This window comes from Scardinius erythrophthalmus (genome assembly GCF_964197995.2).
Source record: "Scardinius erythrophthalmus genome assembly, chromosome: 8".
NCBI classification, from domain to species: domain Eukaryota; kingdom Metazoa; phylum Chordata; class Actinopteri; order Cypriniformes; family Leuciscidae; genus Scardinius; species Scardinius erythrophthalmus.
This window is the reverse complement of record NC_138228.1, coordinates 35,471,135-35,492,620: the sequence shown is the minus strand read 5'-3', so window position 1 is coordinate 35,492,620 and position 21,486 is coordinate 35,471,135. Positions and strand designations below refer to the sequence as shown.

The window sequence follows — 21,486 nt, the reverse complement described above, 5'->3', positions numbered from 1 at the left end:
ATTTATATACTTTTCTAATATAGACATTTTAAACCTTCTTTTGAATTGCACAATATGTTTGCTTTCTTTAATTGTTATATGTAAATTATTCCACAGCCTCACCCCAATGACAGATATGCACATGCTTTTGAGTGTGGTGCGTGCCATTGATTGAGAGAGATTTCCTCTCCTTCTTAAAATTATATCTACTATCTCTTTCCTTAAACCATTTTTGGATATTATTAGGGAGTACTTTGTTTTTAGCTTTTATCTCAAAACTACAAACTTTTATATACTTGCTGCTGATATATTATTGTAGCAGAGTTTGTGCTGAATACAGTGTAATCAGACTATAGCCATGAAAATGTCACAAGTAACAGAAATAAGCACAAATGTCAGAGCATGTCAGAACACCTCCAGGACCCAGAAAACCCCTCAGACCCCAGAAGGTTAATATTAGTATTTTGATTCTTTTTTGCACTGATAAGGAAAAAAAACGAGCCTAGCGCGCCGGCGCGATAGCCGACCTCAGGGGGGTTAGCAAGTGGGAGATCTGCAGGCGCACTCTGTGAGCCCTTCCTGCTTGGAATTTGGGCTTGGTGACTCCAGAGATACACTCAAGCCAAGGCATGGATATGTACCTAAAGTACTCTCAACTCCATTCAGAGCGCAGGTTATTATATTGTCAGCACTTCCACCCTGAGAGAACGATGGGGAGGCTAATTTGCTCTGTCCTGTCAGAGCTCTAAAATTTACCTGGAGCGTTCTGCACCGTTCAAGCAATCAGAACAGCTCTTTGTTTGCTTCGGTGGCCGCACCAAAGGGTATCCTATCACGAAGCAGAGACTATCTAGATGGATAGTGGACGCCATCTCTCTAGCATACGCCTTGGTGGGCCAGGTTTGTTCCATGGGCGCTAGAGCCCACTCTACAAGAGGCATGGCCTCTTCTTGGGCCTGGTCTAGTGGTGAACCAATTCAAGACCTGTGCAGCGCCCGGCTGGTCCTCGCCGTCCACATTTGTGAGATTTTATAACATGGAGGTTCCTTGCCTGCAGGCTCGAGTCCTCTCAATGTGATAATTAGACCCGACGGTATCCGGTCTTATCAGTCTAACATGTTACTGTCCATAAGCACAAGTTGTCCTGGGACTATATGTTATAGAGCGAGCCTGGTTCAGGTGTTCCAGCCCCCCTTAATCATAAGACCCGACTCAGGTCCAGTTCCTGTCCCTTATGTTTTTTTTTTTGTTTTGTTTTTTTATTATGGCTTGTTTCTGTGAGCCTCGGGTTGCTTCCCCAGGCTCCAGTTGGGATGGAGCCAGTTGCTAATAGTGCAGCATGTTACATTGCATCCCCACTGCATATGAGCTACACAATAGTGACCGTTCTCGAAAGACACAAAAGTGACCGTCCTCGAAAGGGAATGTACTCGGTTACTAACGTAACCTCGGTTCCCTGAGAGTAGGGAACGAGTATTGCAGTGCCTGCTGCAATATTTCAATCTGTCAGAGTTTGTTGCTTCAGTCGATTTAACCTAATATTATGGCGAAATAATGGGCTTTTATAGCATAAGCCCCGAACATTCTGGTGGGCTCTGACGTGCTCTGGCGTGGAGTCGCCTGATTGGTTCGCGCATCAGAGGCACTTTGCCATAGGGTGTGCACTTTCTCCATCCAACTTGCTTCCACTGCCACAGCAGTGTCATCTTCTCTACACCCATAGGAGCTCCATCCAGCTGGCTTTCACAACCACAGCAGTGTTATCTCCGCCCACAAGATCTCTGTTTCTCCATCCAACTGGCTTTTACTACCACAGCAGTGTTATCTCCTCCGCTCCCACAGGATCTCAGTTTCTCCGTCCAGCTGGCTTTTACTGCCGAAGCAGTGCTATGTCCTTCACTCCCGCAGCTCGCCCATATCTGAGGCTTACAAATTTTTGGGCAAAAAACCTCTGCACATATTAATCTAGAATACTGTCTAACACTTGATGGCTGCTTCGTCTTCGTCGTCGGTTAGGAACCTGGGTGTGCTCTTTGATACCAATCTTTCATTTGAAAGCCACGTTTCTAGCATCTGTAAAACCGCATTCTTCCATCTTAAAAATATGCCTAAATTACGACATATACTTTTAATGATTAATGAGGAACAGTTAGTTCATACGTTCATGACCTCAATGCTAGATTATTGTTATACTCTGGGTGGATTCCCAGCACACTTAATAGTCCAGTTGGTCCAAAACGCAGCAGCTCGAGTTCTTACTAGAACCAGGAAGTATGACCATATTAGCCTGGTTCTGTCAACACTGCATTGGCTCCCTATTAAACATTGTATACATTCAAAAATATTGCTGTTTACTTAAAGTACTATATGTTTTAGCTTCCCAGAACTTGATCGAGCTCTTAACGCATTATAGTCCTTCACGTCTATTGCGATCTCAAAATTCTGTGCAATTGATAATACCTAGAATATCAAAATCAACTGCTGGCGGTAGATCCTTTTCCAATTTAGCACCTAAGCTTTGGAATAGTCTTACTAGTATTGTTCGAGAAGCATACACACTCTGTCAGTTTAAATCTAGACTAAAAACACATCTCTTTAACTTGGCATACACATAGAACATTATAAATATCTATTATTCAAATCAGTTAAATGATTGTAAGGCTGCATAAACTAGGTCAGCCAGTACCAGGAACACTTCCTATAACACCTGATGTACTCCTTACATCATAAGAAGAATGGCATCTATGCTAATGTTAGTCTTTCTGTTTATTCCAAGGTTTACTGTAGTCAGCCGGATCCGGGCCTTATCCAGATCAGATGGTGGACCTGCACCTAGACATGAATACAATGCATGATGTAGTCAGCAGGATCCGGGCCGTATCCAGATCAGATGGTGGACCTGTGCCTAGACACAATCACAACACATCCCTGAAGCGTCAGCAGAGATTTTGTCAACTAGACTCTCCCCTGTGAAGGCATCATCGACACGACAGCCATTGGCACTGATCCTTGACAAACCCGTCTCCATACTGGCGTGATGACTCCGATCTTCAACTTCGATAGATGATACTGGATAAATATTCTGAATGTTTTGATCCAATCTGACTTCTGACCTGTAATGCAGCCTGAATCATAATCATACACTGTTCGTTCGTTGGCCAGAGGAAAACTGGCCCCCCCAACTGAGCCTGGTTTCTCCCAAGGTTTTTCTTTTCTCCATTCTGTCACCTGATGGAGTTTTGGTACCTTATTAATCTCTATTATTCAAATCAGTTAAATGATTGTAAGGCTGCATAAACTAGGTCAACCGGTACCGGGAACACTTCCTATAACACCTGATGTACTCCTTACATCATAAGCACACCCCCGGTGGTCAGTCTTTGTTTACCTACCAGCCACGGCTCTAGTCGATGTCAGGCCCCAGGCCGCTCCTGGCTGCCACTCGCCAATTTTATGTTGTGGAAAAAAGTAATCTCGTTCTTGCAAATGATGCTCAAGTTCGAGACGTCAAAGTAAGACTTTATTGAACGAAGCAACAATGCAGAGACACCTGCAGGACATATGAATTTGTCTCACTCACAAATCACACTTTTTTGCAGGTGCTCTCCTCCCTTTTCTCTTCCTGGAATCTCCCTAACACTTTTGACACAGTTACTTCATTAATTGGCTATCTTTTTCTCTTTGTAAAGGTGGCTGACTGCCAGCCAGTTAAAACATTTTTTTTGATTGTCCCACAAAGTGATTATTCAATGTTTTTGCCTCATTGTTTTTATCAAGATACCCCGTTGAAGGCGGTGTGAACCAAAATAGCAACTTACTATCGGTGCAGATGCCAACCACAAGCAACTTCATCTAAAATCCCATTCTTTCCCGTGTGACTTCTCTCACAGTCATTTAGGCCACGAGGCCTTCAAACCACATCTGGCTTTTATAGCATTAAAACTAGCTCTGTGTTCTCCATTGCAGTAATTTGTGGTAAAATATGTGTTCTTATATAGTTAAAAATAGATATGTTCAAAATATATGTTTATTTGTCAACATTTTCTTTCTGCAGTTTTATTTATACACAGAAGTAGTTGTATCTAGTTCACCCCATTTTATCCCAAAAGAAAAATAAATAAGATATTGCATAAGATAAATCATTTGCCTTTTCACCTAATTCCATGACATTAATGTCATATTAAAATGAAATAAAATAAAATAAGATGTCCTAAAATGGGCCCATTTTCTTTATGAAAAATGTATTTAATATTTGAATATTCATATTTTTCTAACCCTGTTTGGATGAAATATCACAATTTTTTGTAATATTCACCCTATTCCTTTAATATCAAGTGTTGTTTGTGTCCATAAGTAAATTGAAGAATACACCTACATATACAATATTATTTTTTGTCTTTTCTATTCTCATTTATAACTATGTTTTTTTCACCCACATGGTAAATATAGCATCTTTTATGGAATATCCTGCTGGAAAATTCATAACATATGAAGGCTTTTCAACAGAGTTTTGACTGTCACACGTCTAATACAATGCAGGCTGTCTGGTACCTCCATAATTTCTCAAGTGGACGCTATGGCCTCTCTGAGGGGCACTGCTCCTCTGGGGCACCCACCTCTAACAATCCACGCACACTCACTTTCTCTATTCAAATGTTTGAAAGTGCTTCCCCTACAGAAAGCCCCCAAACACAGCACTTGTTAATAAGAAAGTGTGAAAGGGGGGAGAAAACTTTTATAAATAATATGGTCTGGCAGAGGAAAAAAGAGAGTAGGAGGAGGAGAAATAGGAGAGTATATGAGGAGGAAAGGGAGGGAAATAAAAAAGAGCAGCTGGCAGGAGTGAAGCCTGATATTACAGACCGCTGCTCCAAACCAGATGCTCAGGAACCTAAACCAAAAGCTAAACTCAGACGAGAGAGAGGAGACACATAATGTGTACTTGAAGGATGAAAAGAAATAAAAAACGTTTTCACACTCTTTATTTCTGTGTGAAGTATCTAAGATAGTTGTGATAGTATCGGACTGAAGGATCTTATAATGGCCCTACAAAATGGAATGGGACGTTGATTTTTACAAGCATTTTGCTTGGCTGAAAAAGGTAAGCATGTCCGTTTCAGTTCTTGGATGCTTTTTCATTTTTGTCACTAATGTCTATCTAAATGCTTAATCTTGCATTTGAAATATGTTAAGAACTTCTTAAATTGTTTCTAAGTTGATTAACCTGGAAGTCATATAGGGCTCATGTTACATTAAAAAGGCCTTTTTAAAGTATATCTTTATATATGTTTAATAGCGCCTGATGTGAAATGTATGCAGTGATACATGCATGGCATTAAAGGATTATGGACAATTATGAGTGCCATATCTAGTGTGATATTGGTTGTATACATACAATTGTTCCATAGACAGGAAGTTCATTTAACAGTATTCTTCAAATCTGACCCTGCAGGTCCACTGTCCTGCAGAGATTAGCTCCAACCCAAATCAAAAACACCTAAATCAGATAATCAGGTCTTCGAGATTACTTGAAATTCACAGGTCATGAAAATAAACTTTCCTGGAGAATGGGTTTCCAGGAGCAATGTTGAAGCCTTCCAAAATAAAAGTCTGAAAGTTACTAGATTTAGGCTGCCAAGAGGAATACTACTTCTCATCGATTCAGTCTATTTACAAACCTCTTTTAACCCTTTTGCACGTACGATCACACCGATGTGATCAGTCTAGGCTGGTCCCTGGAGCATACGATCACACCAGTGTAATTAGAACCGTGAGTGCATCACATGATCAACTGCTAAATTCAAATGTGCTTTCGTGTGTTGGCTGGAGCTGAGCAAGAGAGGGACGCGCTCAGCGAATGTCATACAATCACAACTATTCAGTGGTTTCAACCACATAATGTTTATTATAGATTTAAATTCACATAAGTATGAATACATTTAGAGTTTGTAAAATAAACACTGATGCCTATGGAAGCGGCAATAATAATCCGTTCCATTATAATGTGTATATATGTATAATATATTAGCGGCATATGTTGAGCACTCACAACCTCAGCAGGATTTGCACTGGCCCACACTGCCAAAATAACCAAAACCTGGTTCAATGACCATGGTATCACTGTGTAATTACTGTGTGATTTCATGTAATATTCTAATTTTCTGAGATTTTGATTTTGTGGTTTTCACAAGCTGTAAGCCATAATCATCAAAATTATAACAAATAAAGGCTTGAGATATCTCACTTTGCATGTAATGAGTCTATATAATATACAAGTTTCACTTTTTTAATGGAATTACTGAAATCAACTTTTTGATGATATTCTAATTATATGACCAGCACCTGTATTGCTCTGATAGATAATATTTTCCCTTGTGACCATAGAATAATCTGATGCGCCAGTCTGGATAGAAGGCGCAATCTGAGTCCCCCTTGTTGGTTCAGATAAGCTACCACTGATGTATTGTCTGAACGTATCAGGACGTGATAACCTTTGATGTCTGGGAGGAAGCTCCTCAGAGCCCTGAACACAGCCAACATCTCTAGGCAATTTATATGCCAAGAGTGATGATGGTCCTGCCACAGACCCCTGGCAAAGCGGCCGTCCATGACCGCGCCCCAGCCAGCGAGGGAGGCGTCTGTCGAAACGGTTATCCGGCGACATGACGCTCCTAACACTGGCCCTTGGGACAGGAACCAAGGTTTCTTCCATATTAACCCTCTGGGGTCTGGGCTGTTTTTGGGGCCCTTGAGATGTTCTGACATGCCCTGACATTTGTGCTTTTTGCAGTTACTTATAAATTATAAAAAAATATTAATGGCAAGGTGTAAATTCACTCTATAAAGCACAAACAGGGCTACCATAATATGTGAGCCACGTGTATGTACATGTTTTCATTTTTGAGAGAATAATGTTTATGCATGGTTATTGAAAAAACTAAAAACTAAAATTTCTGAAATAAGGCCACAAAACACATAGTAAATATGTGTCAATAAGACTTTTGACTAATGGATGTCCTCGCCTAGAGTTTTTTCTTCAAAATTATGTGAAAATAGTCTTGCTTTATCGTTCACATAAAACCATACATTGATATAAATTGATGTAAAACAGGTTTTGCTTGGAAAGCCAATATGCGAGGGGGTGTGAACGAGGAGGAGTGGTTTACACCTTAGAATACAATGTCCCACCCACTCTGCATAATGACTCTGCATAATTAGCCATTCATTCAGGTGTGACACTGACTGAGCCACAATGCAAGGACAAAAGATATATTTAGAAGAAGACTTATATTGACCAATTAAGATTTTGCTTACATCTATCTTGTAAATATGTTTTGCTATTTTATTAAAAACTTAGATTAGATTAAAAACTTAGATTAAAAACTAGAAATTGCTAAACAAAAGCTTATTTGACGTGGCAGTATTCTACAGTAAAAACTGTACCCAAATCTAGTCAACAAGATGTTGTCTTTCATATTTCGCCTGACTGTAACGTTGTTTTCATGAAATATTAGGGCATATTGTTAATTTGCAGTTTAATACGTTGCTTATACAAATAGCCTTCATTTTATTTCAACATATTTCAGTCGATTTTTACTCATCTCAGTATAGCAATACAGTTTGCTAAAACATCATCATTCATTCACACACGCGATTTCAATTTAAACTGTCTTTGCCAGCTGTGGTAAACAGCGCGCATCTCTGCCGTTCATTCATTCATAAACAGAAACCCACGTGAAGAAATTCGTGAAGGAAAAAACTTACTAGTATTCCTCAGCTCGCTCCTCGATATACCCGCACTTCTGAGGGACATTTTCCATTATTATTATTATTCCTCACAGCGCTGCAAGACGTTGTAAACAAGTAATGATCTGAATAAACTTGTGTGTTTTCTCGAGCTGATATGAGGGCGTTCACAGGATTGCGCGGATTGCCTCAGCCATTTGCGTTTGAATAGCGCACGCTCTCCGTGGGCGGAGTCACATTACATCTGAATCAGCGGTAATTAAGTCGACTGGAATTGCTCTCTTTTAATACAGATTTCACAAGATGAGAATATTTGTTTTTTATATAAATTACTTCATTTAAAAGGAGAGAATTCAAGCTTCATGCCTGTGTGTCTGTATGTCTGTTTGACTGAGAATTCGCTGAGCTACAATTCATTTTCCGACGCGTTTCAGAATGGACTTCACTGGCAGAGGGAAGGCAGAACTCGCTTCGTGTTTATTTTTCTTTATTTGTCAAAAAGCACAACACTTTGTTTTTATTGTGAGTATACACAAAAATAATACACATTTAACAGAATCGATTGATGTATGAAACTCCTATGGAAAATCAAAGTCAACAGAGTATTTATGAGTTTCTTTTACACTGATAAAAAAAAAAGCGAGCTGGTATCGCCGGCGATACCGTCGACCTCAGGGGGTTAACAGGGAACGAAGGCATCTGCACGTGACCCTGATTGTAAGGAACGGATTTCCCCTCAGGGAAAATCCCCTTGGCTTTCAGCCACCACTGAAGGGGCCTCATGTGTAGAAGGCCCAAAGGTATTATGTTGGATGCCGCTGCCATGAGGCCCAGCAGTCATTGAAATTGCTTTACAGTGATGGCCTGGCCTGGCCTAGCCTAGCTTTATCCCGGACACCATGGCCAGGATTGATTCGACACGCGCGGGAGACATTTGTGCCCGCATCGTAACCGAATTCCATACCATGCCCAGAAACGTAGTTTTCTGAGCTGGTTCCAACATGCTTTTCTTCGTGTTGAGTCTCAACCCCAGGTTCTGCCAAACTGCCATTTCCCGAGACTGGGCCAATATGAGCCAGTCGTCGATGTAATTCAATATACGAATACCCTGAAGCCTCAGTGGAGCCAGAGCTGCATCCATACACTTGGTGAACGTGCGGGGAGAGAGTGTTAGGCCGAACAGAAGAACCCGATATTGGTACGCTTCGCCCCCGAAAGCGAACCTCAGGAACCTCCTGTGACATGGAAGGATGGAGACATGAAAATAGGCATCTTTTAGATCTATCGTGACAAACCAATCCTCGGATCTGATTTGATTCACGATGATGGGAATAGTGAGCATCTTGAACCTGAATCTCCTCAGAAAACGATTCAACTGCCTCAGATCTAAAATCGGCCTCAGCCCGCTCATCCTTCTTTGGAACTATAAAGTACCGGCTGTAAAACCCAGACTCCCTGTCTGGTAGGGGAACAGAGGTCTTACCACTTCGGAGGACCTCTTTCCCGAAGCCTTCTTCACCTGAAGGACGGCCCTCAGGTCGCCCTTCTAGTTAGAGGACTTCGATTGAGAGCGTTTCCTCTGTTGCCAAGCTCCCGCAGGAGGGGCTCTAGAGGCAACGCTCTCTCTCTGTTCTTGGCAGTGGGAGGAGCTAGTTGACGGCTGGACCCAGATTTTGAGCGGCGAGGGAGATACTACTGGAAAGCCGCTGATTGTTTTTTCGCCTCCTGAAACCTGTCGACGACAGTAGTGACTGCGTCGCCGAACAGGCCAGAAGGCGATAGCGGTGCCTCCAGCAGAAAAGATTTATCTTTTTCTTTTATACCCGACAGATTCAGCCACAGATGTCTCTTTGTGGCCACCATAGCTGCCATAGAGCGGCCGATAGCGCACAACGTCTCTTTAGTGGCCCGGAGAGATAAATCCGTGGCTCTTCTTAATTCTGCAATATCTGCAGGAGTCAGTCCCTCGCCCTCATCCAGGTCTTTAAGGAGGTCAGCCTGGTACGCCTGCAAAATTGCCATTGTGTGCAGGTACGTACCAGCCTGACCAGCTGCCATATAAGCCCGGCCAACCAGTGCAGAAGTGTCCCTGCACAGTTTGCTGGGCAGCGCCGGGGCTTTAAGCGAAGATGCCGCTTCAGGAGAAAGATAGCTAGCTAAAGCTTCCTCCATCTGCGGCATCTTGCCATATCCCATCTCTCTCGCACCCACCACATTACTGTAATTATATAAAGTAGGTGATGAGATGCAAAAAGACTGGGGTTTTTCCCAGGATCTGGAGATCTCTTTATGAAGATCTGGGAAAAAACGGCAAACCCCGGTGCTGAGGTTTTAAACGGTGCTGCAGGAATCTCTCGTCTAGCTTGCTTTGACAAGGATCATCCTGCTTAATTTGTGGCCAGCTGATGTTGAGTCTGGCCACAGCACGTGTCACAACCTCCACTAGCTCCTCATAAGTGGAAACATGAGCCGGCGAGTATGACTCATATTCCTCGCTTTCGATGCTGAGCACATCCACTTCCTCAGAAGCAGACAGCTCGAGCATCGGGCGCTCGTCGCGAGCAGAAGAAGCCGCAGCGCGGGCTTCTGCACCGTGAGCAAGCGCCACAGAACCTTCAGATGATGAACGATAAAGTGCCTCAGCAGTCTTGTTCTCATCTGCAAGGTCCTTTTGTGAACCCCACGATCTAAACGGACGCAGGACCCGAACCGCAGGGATCGCGAGCCTGGCCATCATCATTGAAAACAGCCAAGCAGGAGCGCAGCACTCTAATAGGGAGTGTTTCACAGTGTTCACAGGCAGCCCCCTCGAGAGCTGCCTGTGCGTGCTGCGTTCCTAAACAATACACACACAACTGATGCGTGGCCCCACCCGTGAGATATCTAGGGCAGGGGTGCACACACTTTGTGTATTGTTCACTCGCCATACTGATAGGGTTTTTGCAACAGACAAACAACACCAAATAAGACAGACAGTTTCACAGAGAGCGCTTGCTGAAGAGCGAAAAGCTAATGTGTGTGTGTGCCGGCGTCACTTTTATGCATCCGGTTATGCCGTCACATGTTACTTCATGACGCGACACCAATCAGGATTGGATTAGTTTCATTCATACTTCAGAGGTGCACGCTAAGGGAGCGAGTTCCCTCAATAGGGAACAGATTTTATCTTAATCAAATTTTGATGATCATACAAGTTAACTGATGTAGAGAAATAATCTACATGCATAAGGAGTAGGATGATTATTATTCACCTCATTTGTATGTGGACAGTAAATCTATTTCAAGAATTATAAAATGCATTTGTGATAGACATTCACGTCAAAGACAGAGAAACATATGCGCACCTCCCCAAGCACAATGAAGTGTTCAAGCTTCTCTCTGAACAAGGCTGGCAACATGAGAAGTGCTGCTTTAAAATCTATTCCTGAAACAAAAGATATTGACATGATATTACTACCTCTCTGAGCCTTGAAAGTGGTAGTTGCACAGCTGTCAATGGAGGGACAGAAAGCTTCCAGACTTCATTAAAAATATCTTAATTTGTTACAAAGATAAACAAACAATAATAATAATAATACTAATAATATTTCAAACGACATGAGGGTGAGTAATCAATATCATAATTTTCAGTTTAGGGTTAACTAACCCTTTAATACATAGGATAAAGTTTTAAAAGAGTCAATTACCAAGATGGTCTTCAATGAGAGATTCTTCTCTAGCTTCTTTGTGCAGCTTTGCTAAAAATATTTCCTTTGAGCAAGATGTAGGCACACTGTATGCAATGTTTGCAAAACTTTCTTGAAAATGCCAGCAAAGATTAACAGACTTGTACAGGAAACCAATTTCTTGATAAAGCTGAAATTAGATAAAAAGACAAGCATAAGAAAATCAGAACTGTATACAGTTTCAGTGTCCTACATGTTAATCGGTATGTTCACTTTTATAATTTGCACACTAACCCCTGATGGACTCTTCAAGAACAGATATTTGTTGACCGCATCTTCAACAGTCCTCCCAACAGTAATTTCCTTCCGCCTCCAGGCAAAGGTCCTCCTCATTCGCTCTTTATCAATGCGAGTATATGGCTGTCTCTTTCGATATTGGTCCTATAGGACTTTCAAATGTCCCTCTATTGAGGTAGCATCCTCTCAAACAACATCCATGTCCTTGTGCACAGGCAAAAACAATCAGGTAAAATATTATTTCTAAATTCTAGGCAAGAAAAAGAAAATGTTTGCATCTTATCACCCATTTTAATGATACAATTGAGAATGCACTGGTAACATTGTAGAAAAAATATAAAAATATGCTCTCACCACAGGCCTTGCTATTTGTTTGCAAGTGCTTTTTTCAGGTTGCAGAGACTTTTTTGAACGACCAAAACCTTTTCACTCCTTCAATATCAGCCAAAGGTGTCCGCTCAAATGTAAACCTGCGTTTCAGAGACAAGTGCCATATGTGCTATTTAAAATATTATTTGGTCAGTTTTATTTTTTTTACACAAAATAAGAAACTGTATGAACAGAACCAAGAGTAGTAATATTAAGATTGAATCGTCTACTTACATATCCATTGTCCTCTTTGTCCTTTAAAATGGGGTACCTCAGAGTCAGGGCCTTAGCCACTTAAATGTATTCTTTATAAGTCGAATACCTGCAAAAATATTTGAAACTTTTTTTTTCTGTAATTAAAATGTAACCCATTAATACTTTAGCACAGTTAATGAGGAATACTTACATACTGTATTGAGCCATGCTTTCATACAATGTTCTTATCAATGTATATTATAACATTATCCTGCATTTACCTGAAAAATGTGTCCTCCAAAAAATGCTAGACGCTAGAAATCATGAGAAATCGACTCAAGCCAAGCGGGATATTTTCTTAAAGCGACAACAACCGTAACATTGTTTTGAAGAATTACTTAAATATAATTAAGAACAATCGTGTTTTAATAACAACTGACAGCCTTTAGAGCAAGCACATTTCCAATGCACTATAGCTTTAAGAACGCCGTGTTTTCAAGAACTATATAGACCAAGCATGTCCGATAACCTACCCGACAGAATCAACGCTGAACTGACTCATCTGAATAGTTACTGTTTACTATGTCTTTTTAGAGCTGTGCCACAGCAGAATGATTCCGTTTGCATCATGAATTGTTATTTCCTAACTATTACCCAGAGCTGCTTGAATCTGTGCTGCATACAGGGCCGTAGCTAGAGGATTTGGGGCCCCTGAAAAAATATTGGCCTCCACCAATATCACTGTACAATAGATGAGCATAGAGGCCCACATAACAGAAGATGGTAATGTTGTTGTAAAACATTAAGGCTATTAAAAGTTAAATGTTTATATAAAATTAAAACTGATAAAAACTAACAAAAAGCAAGAAATTGTTACATAATAATAAAACTAATTTACATAATTACATAATATTTAAATAATAATAAAAAATAATTTTAAAAAAGTAACAGCAAAATAATGTTTTTCCCATCAGTCTGCTATAATTCATAAATCAAAAAGTAAACATTTAGAAATTGCAAGAATGTAGTCAAATTTTAAAAATAAAAGCATTAATTGTCTTATTTTTTTTATAAATATAATATGGAACTGGTAATATTATTAAATAAAGATAATAAATGTATTCATTCAAGTGCAGTGTGTTGTAATCGTGTTTTCTTGATGTAATAAATACATCATCAGCCGGCAGGTCAGGTGCATAATACAATGACTCTATTTACAATAGTGTAAAAAGACAGGGATTTTGAACACGTAATCATTCGGTCGATAATGAAAAGTGACAGTACTCGGCAGTTTTCTTATTCCCAGCGAAATAACAATACAACCTGTCTTTAAGAACGTCTTTATCGACTGGGATACAACAACTCTCCTGGCCTCCCTCTCCTTCTTTTCATGGCGTTTCTGGTACCCTGATTTTTTATTTTTTTTCACCGACATTTTGTCAGTCAGTCAGTCTCCTGCTCTTCCACCAAGTTCATCGTTAACTTCAGGCACTGCCGCCTCAACTCTGATTGGTTCTGTTCACGAGCTGGGGTGGGACTTACAATTTTATTGGGTCCTTCTGATGTTTTTTACTGACTTAATAATTAATAAATACTTTAGATCAGACTAAACCATTTTTAGGGAGGTAAGAGAAGCGGATATTTAAAAAAAAAAAACAAACAAAAAAAAAACTGCATGTTTTTGTGGTTTTCATTTAAATATCAGGCATACAACTAATATAAATATTCGAATTATTCATACAACAGGGGCCTATATAGTATAACTGCTTGATTTTGTGGGGCCCCCTGGGCAGCGGGCTATAATTGTCACCACCTTTCACCCCACTAGCGACGTATGGTATGGCCCTGGCTGCATAGTGCTAAAAGCACAGCATGTGCAAGGCGAGCAGTTGCCAGTTACAACAGATAAGTAACGCACATAGCCAATATGATTGCATAAGCCTAGCAAGAGCATTTTAATGAAAACAACTAGATAAGCCCAAGCAACACAGAGAGCATTAGCTACAAGCATGTTGCCAATAATACCCTGAAAGATTTTAGCATAAGCATTAAAAGGGAACTTAGCTTAGCTTCATGAAGACTTTCAGAGATGAATGGAGAGTGAATCACATCGAGTCCTGTGTCAATAATGCAGCGATGCGAGCAGCAATGCCGACTGAGGTCACTTCCAAATAGTGATACCCAGGGCTACGTTTCCCGATAACGTTGTCTCTTAGCGCGCTACGGAGACTCTTAATGTATAACTTAACTAAAGGTATACCATTTCTAGGCGTGTTTCCCAAACTATACCTTAGGAAGCTGCTTAAGATATACCTTCTTACGTGCGACGTTACCGGGTGCTGTCCGTGGCAATGGTGCTGAATTGGTTAATATCGATGGCTCAAGAATCAATTTTTCTCTCGTGCAGGGGCTGCTTCACTGCATTATGTGAGAAAGCGGTGTTCTTTATAAAAGAAGCACTTCAGTAATAGTTGAAATTGCATTTATTATTATTATAAAAAAAATCCAAACTATAATAGCCTAGCCTATATATTTTAAAATTGTATCATATATTGCTGCCTTAATAACCATTTAAAATTTTTACGTGCTTTCTTCTCTTTCCCATTTTTGTTCGCTGAGGTGGAGCTGCGATGAAATATTGTTCTTGTAAATACTTTCCAGCATTTCAGTAATAAAAGTGTACATCTTACGTATGGTGCTCGACAGTGATCAAAAAGGATTTAAACAGTGGATTTTGAATCTCTTCTTGTAAACTCAGTGTGGATTCAGACGGCAATTAAATTACCACACGACCTGTTTGTCAAAAAACAGTAGGTTGGCTAATTTGGCCAGGGATTTTTACGCGGGTTGGGTGAGAAACAACAATGTCACCGACTTACCCCTGTAAATGTTTAAAATACTGGATGAGCCCATGAGAAACAATATTAGTGTAATATAATATTAATTAGCCTAAATGAACACTGTCTGGGTGTATTAAAACTTCTGAATTATATTCATATAGACCTGCAACAGTGATAAGGTAAAGCTAAGAGTGGTCCAGACCAACCTTACGAACGTATGACTTACAGATTGAAGAACTTAAAATTCAGTTTTCTAAAATTCAAAACGTGGAAAATTCAGATTGTACAGAAAGCAGGTCACAGGTCATCCACAGGGAAGAGTAGAGGACCTCAGAAAAGTCGAATGGAGCATTTTGGCTGCACTGCAGTAGTTTTCTGCCGCAAACGTGGTGGTGGTTCGAGAATCTGTGTAGGGCTTCCGTATCGTTTTTTGATTTAATATTAAGAGTAGAAAAATCAGAGAACGGCTTGAATATTAGATTTCTAATATTCTAACTAGTCCTCCGCTACTGCAGTTGCACGGATTCTTAACGCGTTTATTGCAACTACTTAGTAAAAATGTATACATTTCATCTTTTTCCTCATCAAACAACCAGACTAACAAATGACTCGACACAACCCGTACTGGGGAAGAGCCTAGACAGGGGTTTCTTCTGTGTAGATATAAATTCACCTACGCTTTGCATCATCTGGGTATGGCAGGGTAAATGACGGCTGTCATAGCCTGCAAGGTCGCCCAGTAAGTAAAAAAAAAAAAAAAAAAAAAGAAGATATAAATCATTATAATTAGTAGTAGCCTAAATTAAATATTTTAAACACTAATACAAAAAGGTAAGAATAAGGCATTGACTTGGGTATATAATAGGCCTAACGTTCACGCATGAACTGTCATTCAGACTGACTATGAGATATATTAAAATACATAATCTTCTGAATTTTATGATGTAGGTCTTGTGTTTTTATTAAAATTATAATTTATATCTCAAAATGATGCGCTTTGTATATTCTCCGACATTACATTTATTTATTTAATTAGTATTGAGTATCAATTGATGTCAAACAAAACGGTGTGTGTTATTTTCTCTGCCAACTAAACTTCCAAAGCTAAGTCATTGTGCGTTTTCTCCACGCTGTCCAGTGCGTCCCGCAGCTTTTCCACACAGATTTTGAGAGTTGGCCAGCTAAACAAAATTGAAGTAGACTTGGCTAGTGTCTGGGAGATGCGAGGTACATAAATAAACACTTATAATAGCCTATATCCTATATTTCTCTTACATGAGAAGTGAATTTGTCTAAACCAAAATAAATTTCCAAGAACCCCCTGATAATAACAGTGATTAAGCCCAAAAAAGCCTTTATATTGAACAGACTAATTAAAATAAGCAGAATAACTTTTTATATGTTTGGTTAACTGTTTTATTTTGATAATGAACAGGCTGCGATGTGAAGTTAGTAATGCCAGAACTGATAATATGTTGCATGAGCACGCAATGCGGTGCCATCACTTGGATTTGTTCCTCAGGAGCCGGATGCACCAGCTGTGCGTAAGTTACAACGTAGCCTAGTTTCAACTTAGTTTAAACATAACTATACGTTTTAACTAAATATTTACGGAAGCCTCTGTCCATGAATAACGGTCGGAATAAGATGTCAGCCAGATTAGATCACATCGATGAGCTCGTAATTGATCATGAAGAGCCGCAAGTTCGTCAACGAGTTTTCAAGACAGACATCATCCATTGGATATTTATGATGATGTCGACATATATGCTCATTTGCGCTTTAAAAGAGAGGGAATAATGCGGATAACAGACTTGATAGCGTCTGATATTCAGCACGAGACAGAAACGGTTCTCTCTCCCCAAGCCTTCAAGTGTGTGTCGCCTTACGTTTTTTTGCAACTGAATCGATGCAAAATGTAATAGGCGATTGCATACAGATTCATAAATCTACAGTATGTAGAGTGATCCGCAGGGTGTCACTAGCCTTGTGTCGCCACATGAATAACTACGTGTGTATGCCAAGCATAAACGCACAAAATACGAACAGGCAAAAATTCCATGCCATTGCCGGTTTCCCTGATGTACTTGGCTGCATTGATGGGACACAAAGCAGGATAAAAGCACCCACAGTAGATGAGAATGTGTTTGTGAATAGGAAAGGCTTCCATTCACTAAACACCCAAGTCATCTGTGACCCGAGTTTATGTTTTTTTTAAACTGTGTTGCGAGATGGCCAGGTTCAAAGCACAACAGTTTCATCCTAAGAAGATCAAACATCTGTGAAAAATTTGATTCTGGGGAGTATCGTGGCATTCTGCTGGGTGAGTCTGCCTACCCACTTAAAAAGTGGTTGATGACACCATACTTAAACCCTTCCACACAGGCAGAGGAAAAATTCAATTCTGCACATACCAAAACACGGGTAACAGTGGAAAGAAGGGTCTTCAAAGGGGTATGTGACAGCAGATTTTAATTTGTTTGATTATTTTATCAGTTTAGACTGGCTAATATTTCAGATAAAGTACAAGTTTTGAATACACTCCAAAAGTGCTCGTTAGGAACTGCAGTGGAGCCAGAGAGAGCAGCAAAGGTGATAGGAGCATGCATTGTATTGCATAATTTGGCCATGCTGTGGAAAATGTCACTTGATGATCTGGGAGGTGAAGAGATTGAGGAGGTCCCGCAGGAAGAGCACTGCATACAATTTCAAGGCCCAGAAGTGCAAGAGGGTGTAACTGTCAGGCGTTTCATCACACAGAATCATTTCACTTAAACTACACTATAACACATAATAGTCCTTTTTATATATAAGTCCATACACAAATTATTTACAATAACTAATCTTTTTTTTAAACTGTATTATTTTCATATACTATTTTGAATTAATTAAACTGTTCATTGTAAATATTCCTCATCTCACCTCATTCTTCATCAACACAATTTGTAATCTAATATCTCTCAGTTGTGAATTCAATGATATATCCGACAATACATTTATTGTAAAATATTTATTCTTGTCAAATTTATTTAATGGTGTCTGCACACACATATTCAATAACAATACAAGTTGTATTAAAGTACAAGAATAATAAATACTAAAACATAAATGTTGTAGTGCAAACAAGTTATTAAATATACTAATAATGAGCAGTAGCCTATAGGTCTCAACAATTACACACTTTAACCATTATCCTTAAACAATTGGCAATTAAACTATCAATATGACTACATTTCAACTATGTTGAAGGAGTAGCCAAGAGGCTTTAACTCCTCTTGTAATTTAATGATTTCTAGGTTTAGTTTCACATTTTCGAGTTCTAGCTTTTTCCGTTCACTTTTTATTTTCAAGATCTCCTCTTCTACTTTCGCACATTCAAGTTTGATAAGCTTACAGCAGCTATAGTTTATGTCTTCATCCTGCTCATTTGGACGTTTCCTTTTCTTTGAATTTTCGACTAGCGGTTCTTTGTCTTGTGTGCTCTCTGGATGGTCTGTACGAAGGACAGGCAGATCTCCCGCTGATGCTGGCGCTACAGTGTTTTCAGCGCAAGTTTCTGTTGCGAGTTGGCTGTCGCATGAATAAACAAGAACTTGCTTTTGTAACTTTACAGAATTGTGTCCTAATTCGCTTTGCATTAAAGTATGAAGTGTATAATAATAACAATAATAATAATAATAATAATAATACTAATAAATATAGCTGCAAGCAGCCATTACCGGGGCCAAGCAGAATAGAAAGGAAGGAATCTATTAAGACCAGTGGCATTTCAATAGCCAGATTTATTCAAAAGTTATTAGCCTTTTTGGAAATGTTGTTATAACTTTTGACCACTAGGTGGTGCTGTTTCGAAATATTTTGAGTACCTTCAGGGGATGGTGTTGTTGGCACATTCTGAGTTTTGTAATATTACACCAATGCATTTGTTAAGTATAGCATTTTATTTCACAAAACTGCATTGAAGTCAATGGGAATTTCATGTTTTGTTTTATTATAGCGCCACCAAGAGGCTCAGTCCCACCATTTTTTTTATGTGTCCTCAGAGTGAGCCCATACATATATGTGTCGATTTTGGTGCAAAAATCTCAATTTGCTTCGGAGTTATAGACATTTATATGAAAAAACAAGTAAAAAATGACTGACACATGACTTTGTTTGAATTTTACTACCCCTAAACATCAATATTTTCGCATTTGGGCATTGGCATATAGCTATCGACCTATGTTTTCAAACTTCTGACGGAGGTTTCGTCTCGATCGGACAATCGGTTTCGAAGATATAGCCAAATGTTTTTTAAGCGCTAAATCACAACGCTACACAAACCATAAGGCGAAACCTAGCATGTTTGGTATCGTAGGACTCGGCAAGGTTTCAGAAGACTAATTAGATGAGTCTCGTGAAAATAAGTCGACCACACCCAAAGTTATAAGCGTTTGAAAAAAAAATTCACCACTAGGTGGCGCTGTTTAGAAACTTCTCACACTCCTTCAGGACATCATGCTGATGACCCATGCCAAGTTTCGTAACAATCCGTTCATGCGTTCATAAAATACAGCATTTTAGCACATAATTAAAAATGGCCGACAGCCAAAATGACTGATCTGGGAAGATTGGATATCAGTCGACTCAGCATGACGCCCTGAATCTAACGAGACCACTTTTATGATTTTTGGACAAACCATTCAGAAGTTATAAGCAAAAACAGCCATTTTTCATATCTCCGGACCAGTAGGTGGCGCTGCGCCGAAACGCAGCATTTAGCCTCAGGTCATGCTTGTGAGGACATGTACCAGGTTTGTACTGAATACGATAAAGCGTTGCGGAGATACAGCCTTACGACTGTTTTTGCAGACGCTACGTAAAATTTGTTTGCGCTGTATTCGAGAACGGTTTGACGAATCAATACGAATTCCATAACTTTTTGTCGGCATGGTATGAAGATGATCGGATTCAATTTTCGTGGAAATTGGAGCAACGGCCTAGGAGGAGTTCGAAAAAGTAGGTTTTTTGGAAAATTTTGGTGCAATCGAATCGGCATGAGCTCAGGAATCAGAAGAAAAAGGAATTTTGTTTCTAGCCCTTGTGGTTCAAAAGTTATTAGCATAAACATGAGTGCAACTTTGGACAGTTGGTGTCGCTAGAGGGATTGGTTTTAAGACACCAAATTTGCTATGGTGACATTTCAGACTGTCCTCTATCAGTGTTCCAAATTTCAAAACTTTCCCGCAAGCGGTTCTATGGGCTGCCATAGACTCCAAGTCGGAAGAAACGGAAGAATAATAATAATAATAGGAACGGGAACAGATACAATAGGTGCCTACGCACCTTCGGTGCTTGGCCCCTAATAATAGGAACGGGAACAGATACAATAGGTGCCTACACACCTTCGGTGCTTGGCCCCTAATAATAAGAACGGGAAGAGATACAATAGGTGCCTCCGCACCTTCGGTGCTTGGCCCCTAATAAGAAGAACGGGAACAGATACAATAGGTGCCTACGCAGATTCGGTGCTTGGCCCCTAATTAAAGCTGCAAGCAGCATTTATCGGGGTTCAAGCAGTTAAGGCCTTTAAGGCCTTTAAGCACACAAGCATCAAAAGACATTAAGTTTTATTTAGCAAGCATTTAACAACTGCCATCATAGATGAAAAAGTCAATTTACAGCCAATACAGGCAGTTTAACATAGGAAATATATGGTTTTAAAGCGTTTTTACAGTTATAGCACCTTTTTCCTAGTCTTCTTATAGTCTTGCTTGATCTCCACCACTTTTATTAGTAGTACTCAAAGTTTGCCCATATATATGTGTCAGATTTGTTGTAAATATTTAATTTTGATAAGGAGTTTAGACAATTATATTCAGTGGCGTAACGAGCCACCACCGGGCCCTTTAGTAGGATTATCAAGGCGGGCCCCTTGATGACGCAATTGATGACATTGATGACGCAATGTTTGCGAGCAGGCTACCATGAATAGGGCAGGATATGATCATACACAGCATATAAGAGATGAGATGACTAACAAAATCAGGAGTAGCCTACGCTCACCAAAAACAAAACAAAAAAAAACAACAAAAAAACAATAGGGACAGCGCACTATAAAACATTGTTAGGCCTAAGTCCAAATACATGAAAAAGATGCTCTTTTACATTATAGCGGGATTTTCCGGGCTTTCCTATGTGCAACTGCAAAGTTGTCGATTAGATCAGGATTGTGCGCACAGGCATTCTCAATTGCCCCCTCGCAGGGAGTTTGATTGACAGGCGATCTGACTAATCATAATCCGCCATTTTGTCCAACAAAGCAGTCAGGAGAGTTAGTAGATTAACATAGGAGGATTTAAATTTGAAAAACAAAGTGTACTGACGTCTTAGCACTTTAAAACAACATTCCTTTT

General features: G+C 39.8%; 1 protein-coding gene across 1 annotated transcript in view; it reads left to right on the top strand.

The window, feature by feature from the left end:
• Positions 1-4,860: 4,860 nt before the first annotated feature.
• Positions 4,861-21,486, top strand: part of ppfibp2a (PPFIA binding protein 2a) — an 81,632-nt gene continuing 65,006 nt past the window's right edge. Inside the window, exon 1 of the mRNA XM_081373049.1 lies at positions 4,861-5,080. Coding sequence (XP_081229175.1) covers positions 5,033-5,080 — 48 coding nt within the window. The 5' untranslated portion in view covers positions 4,861-5,032. The remainder of the gene's footprint in view (positions 5,081-21,486) is intronic.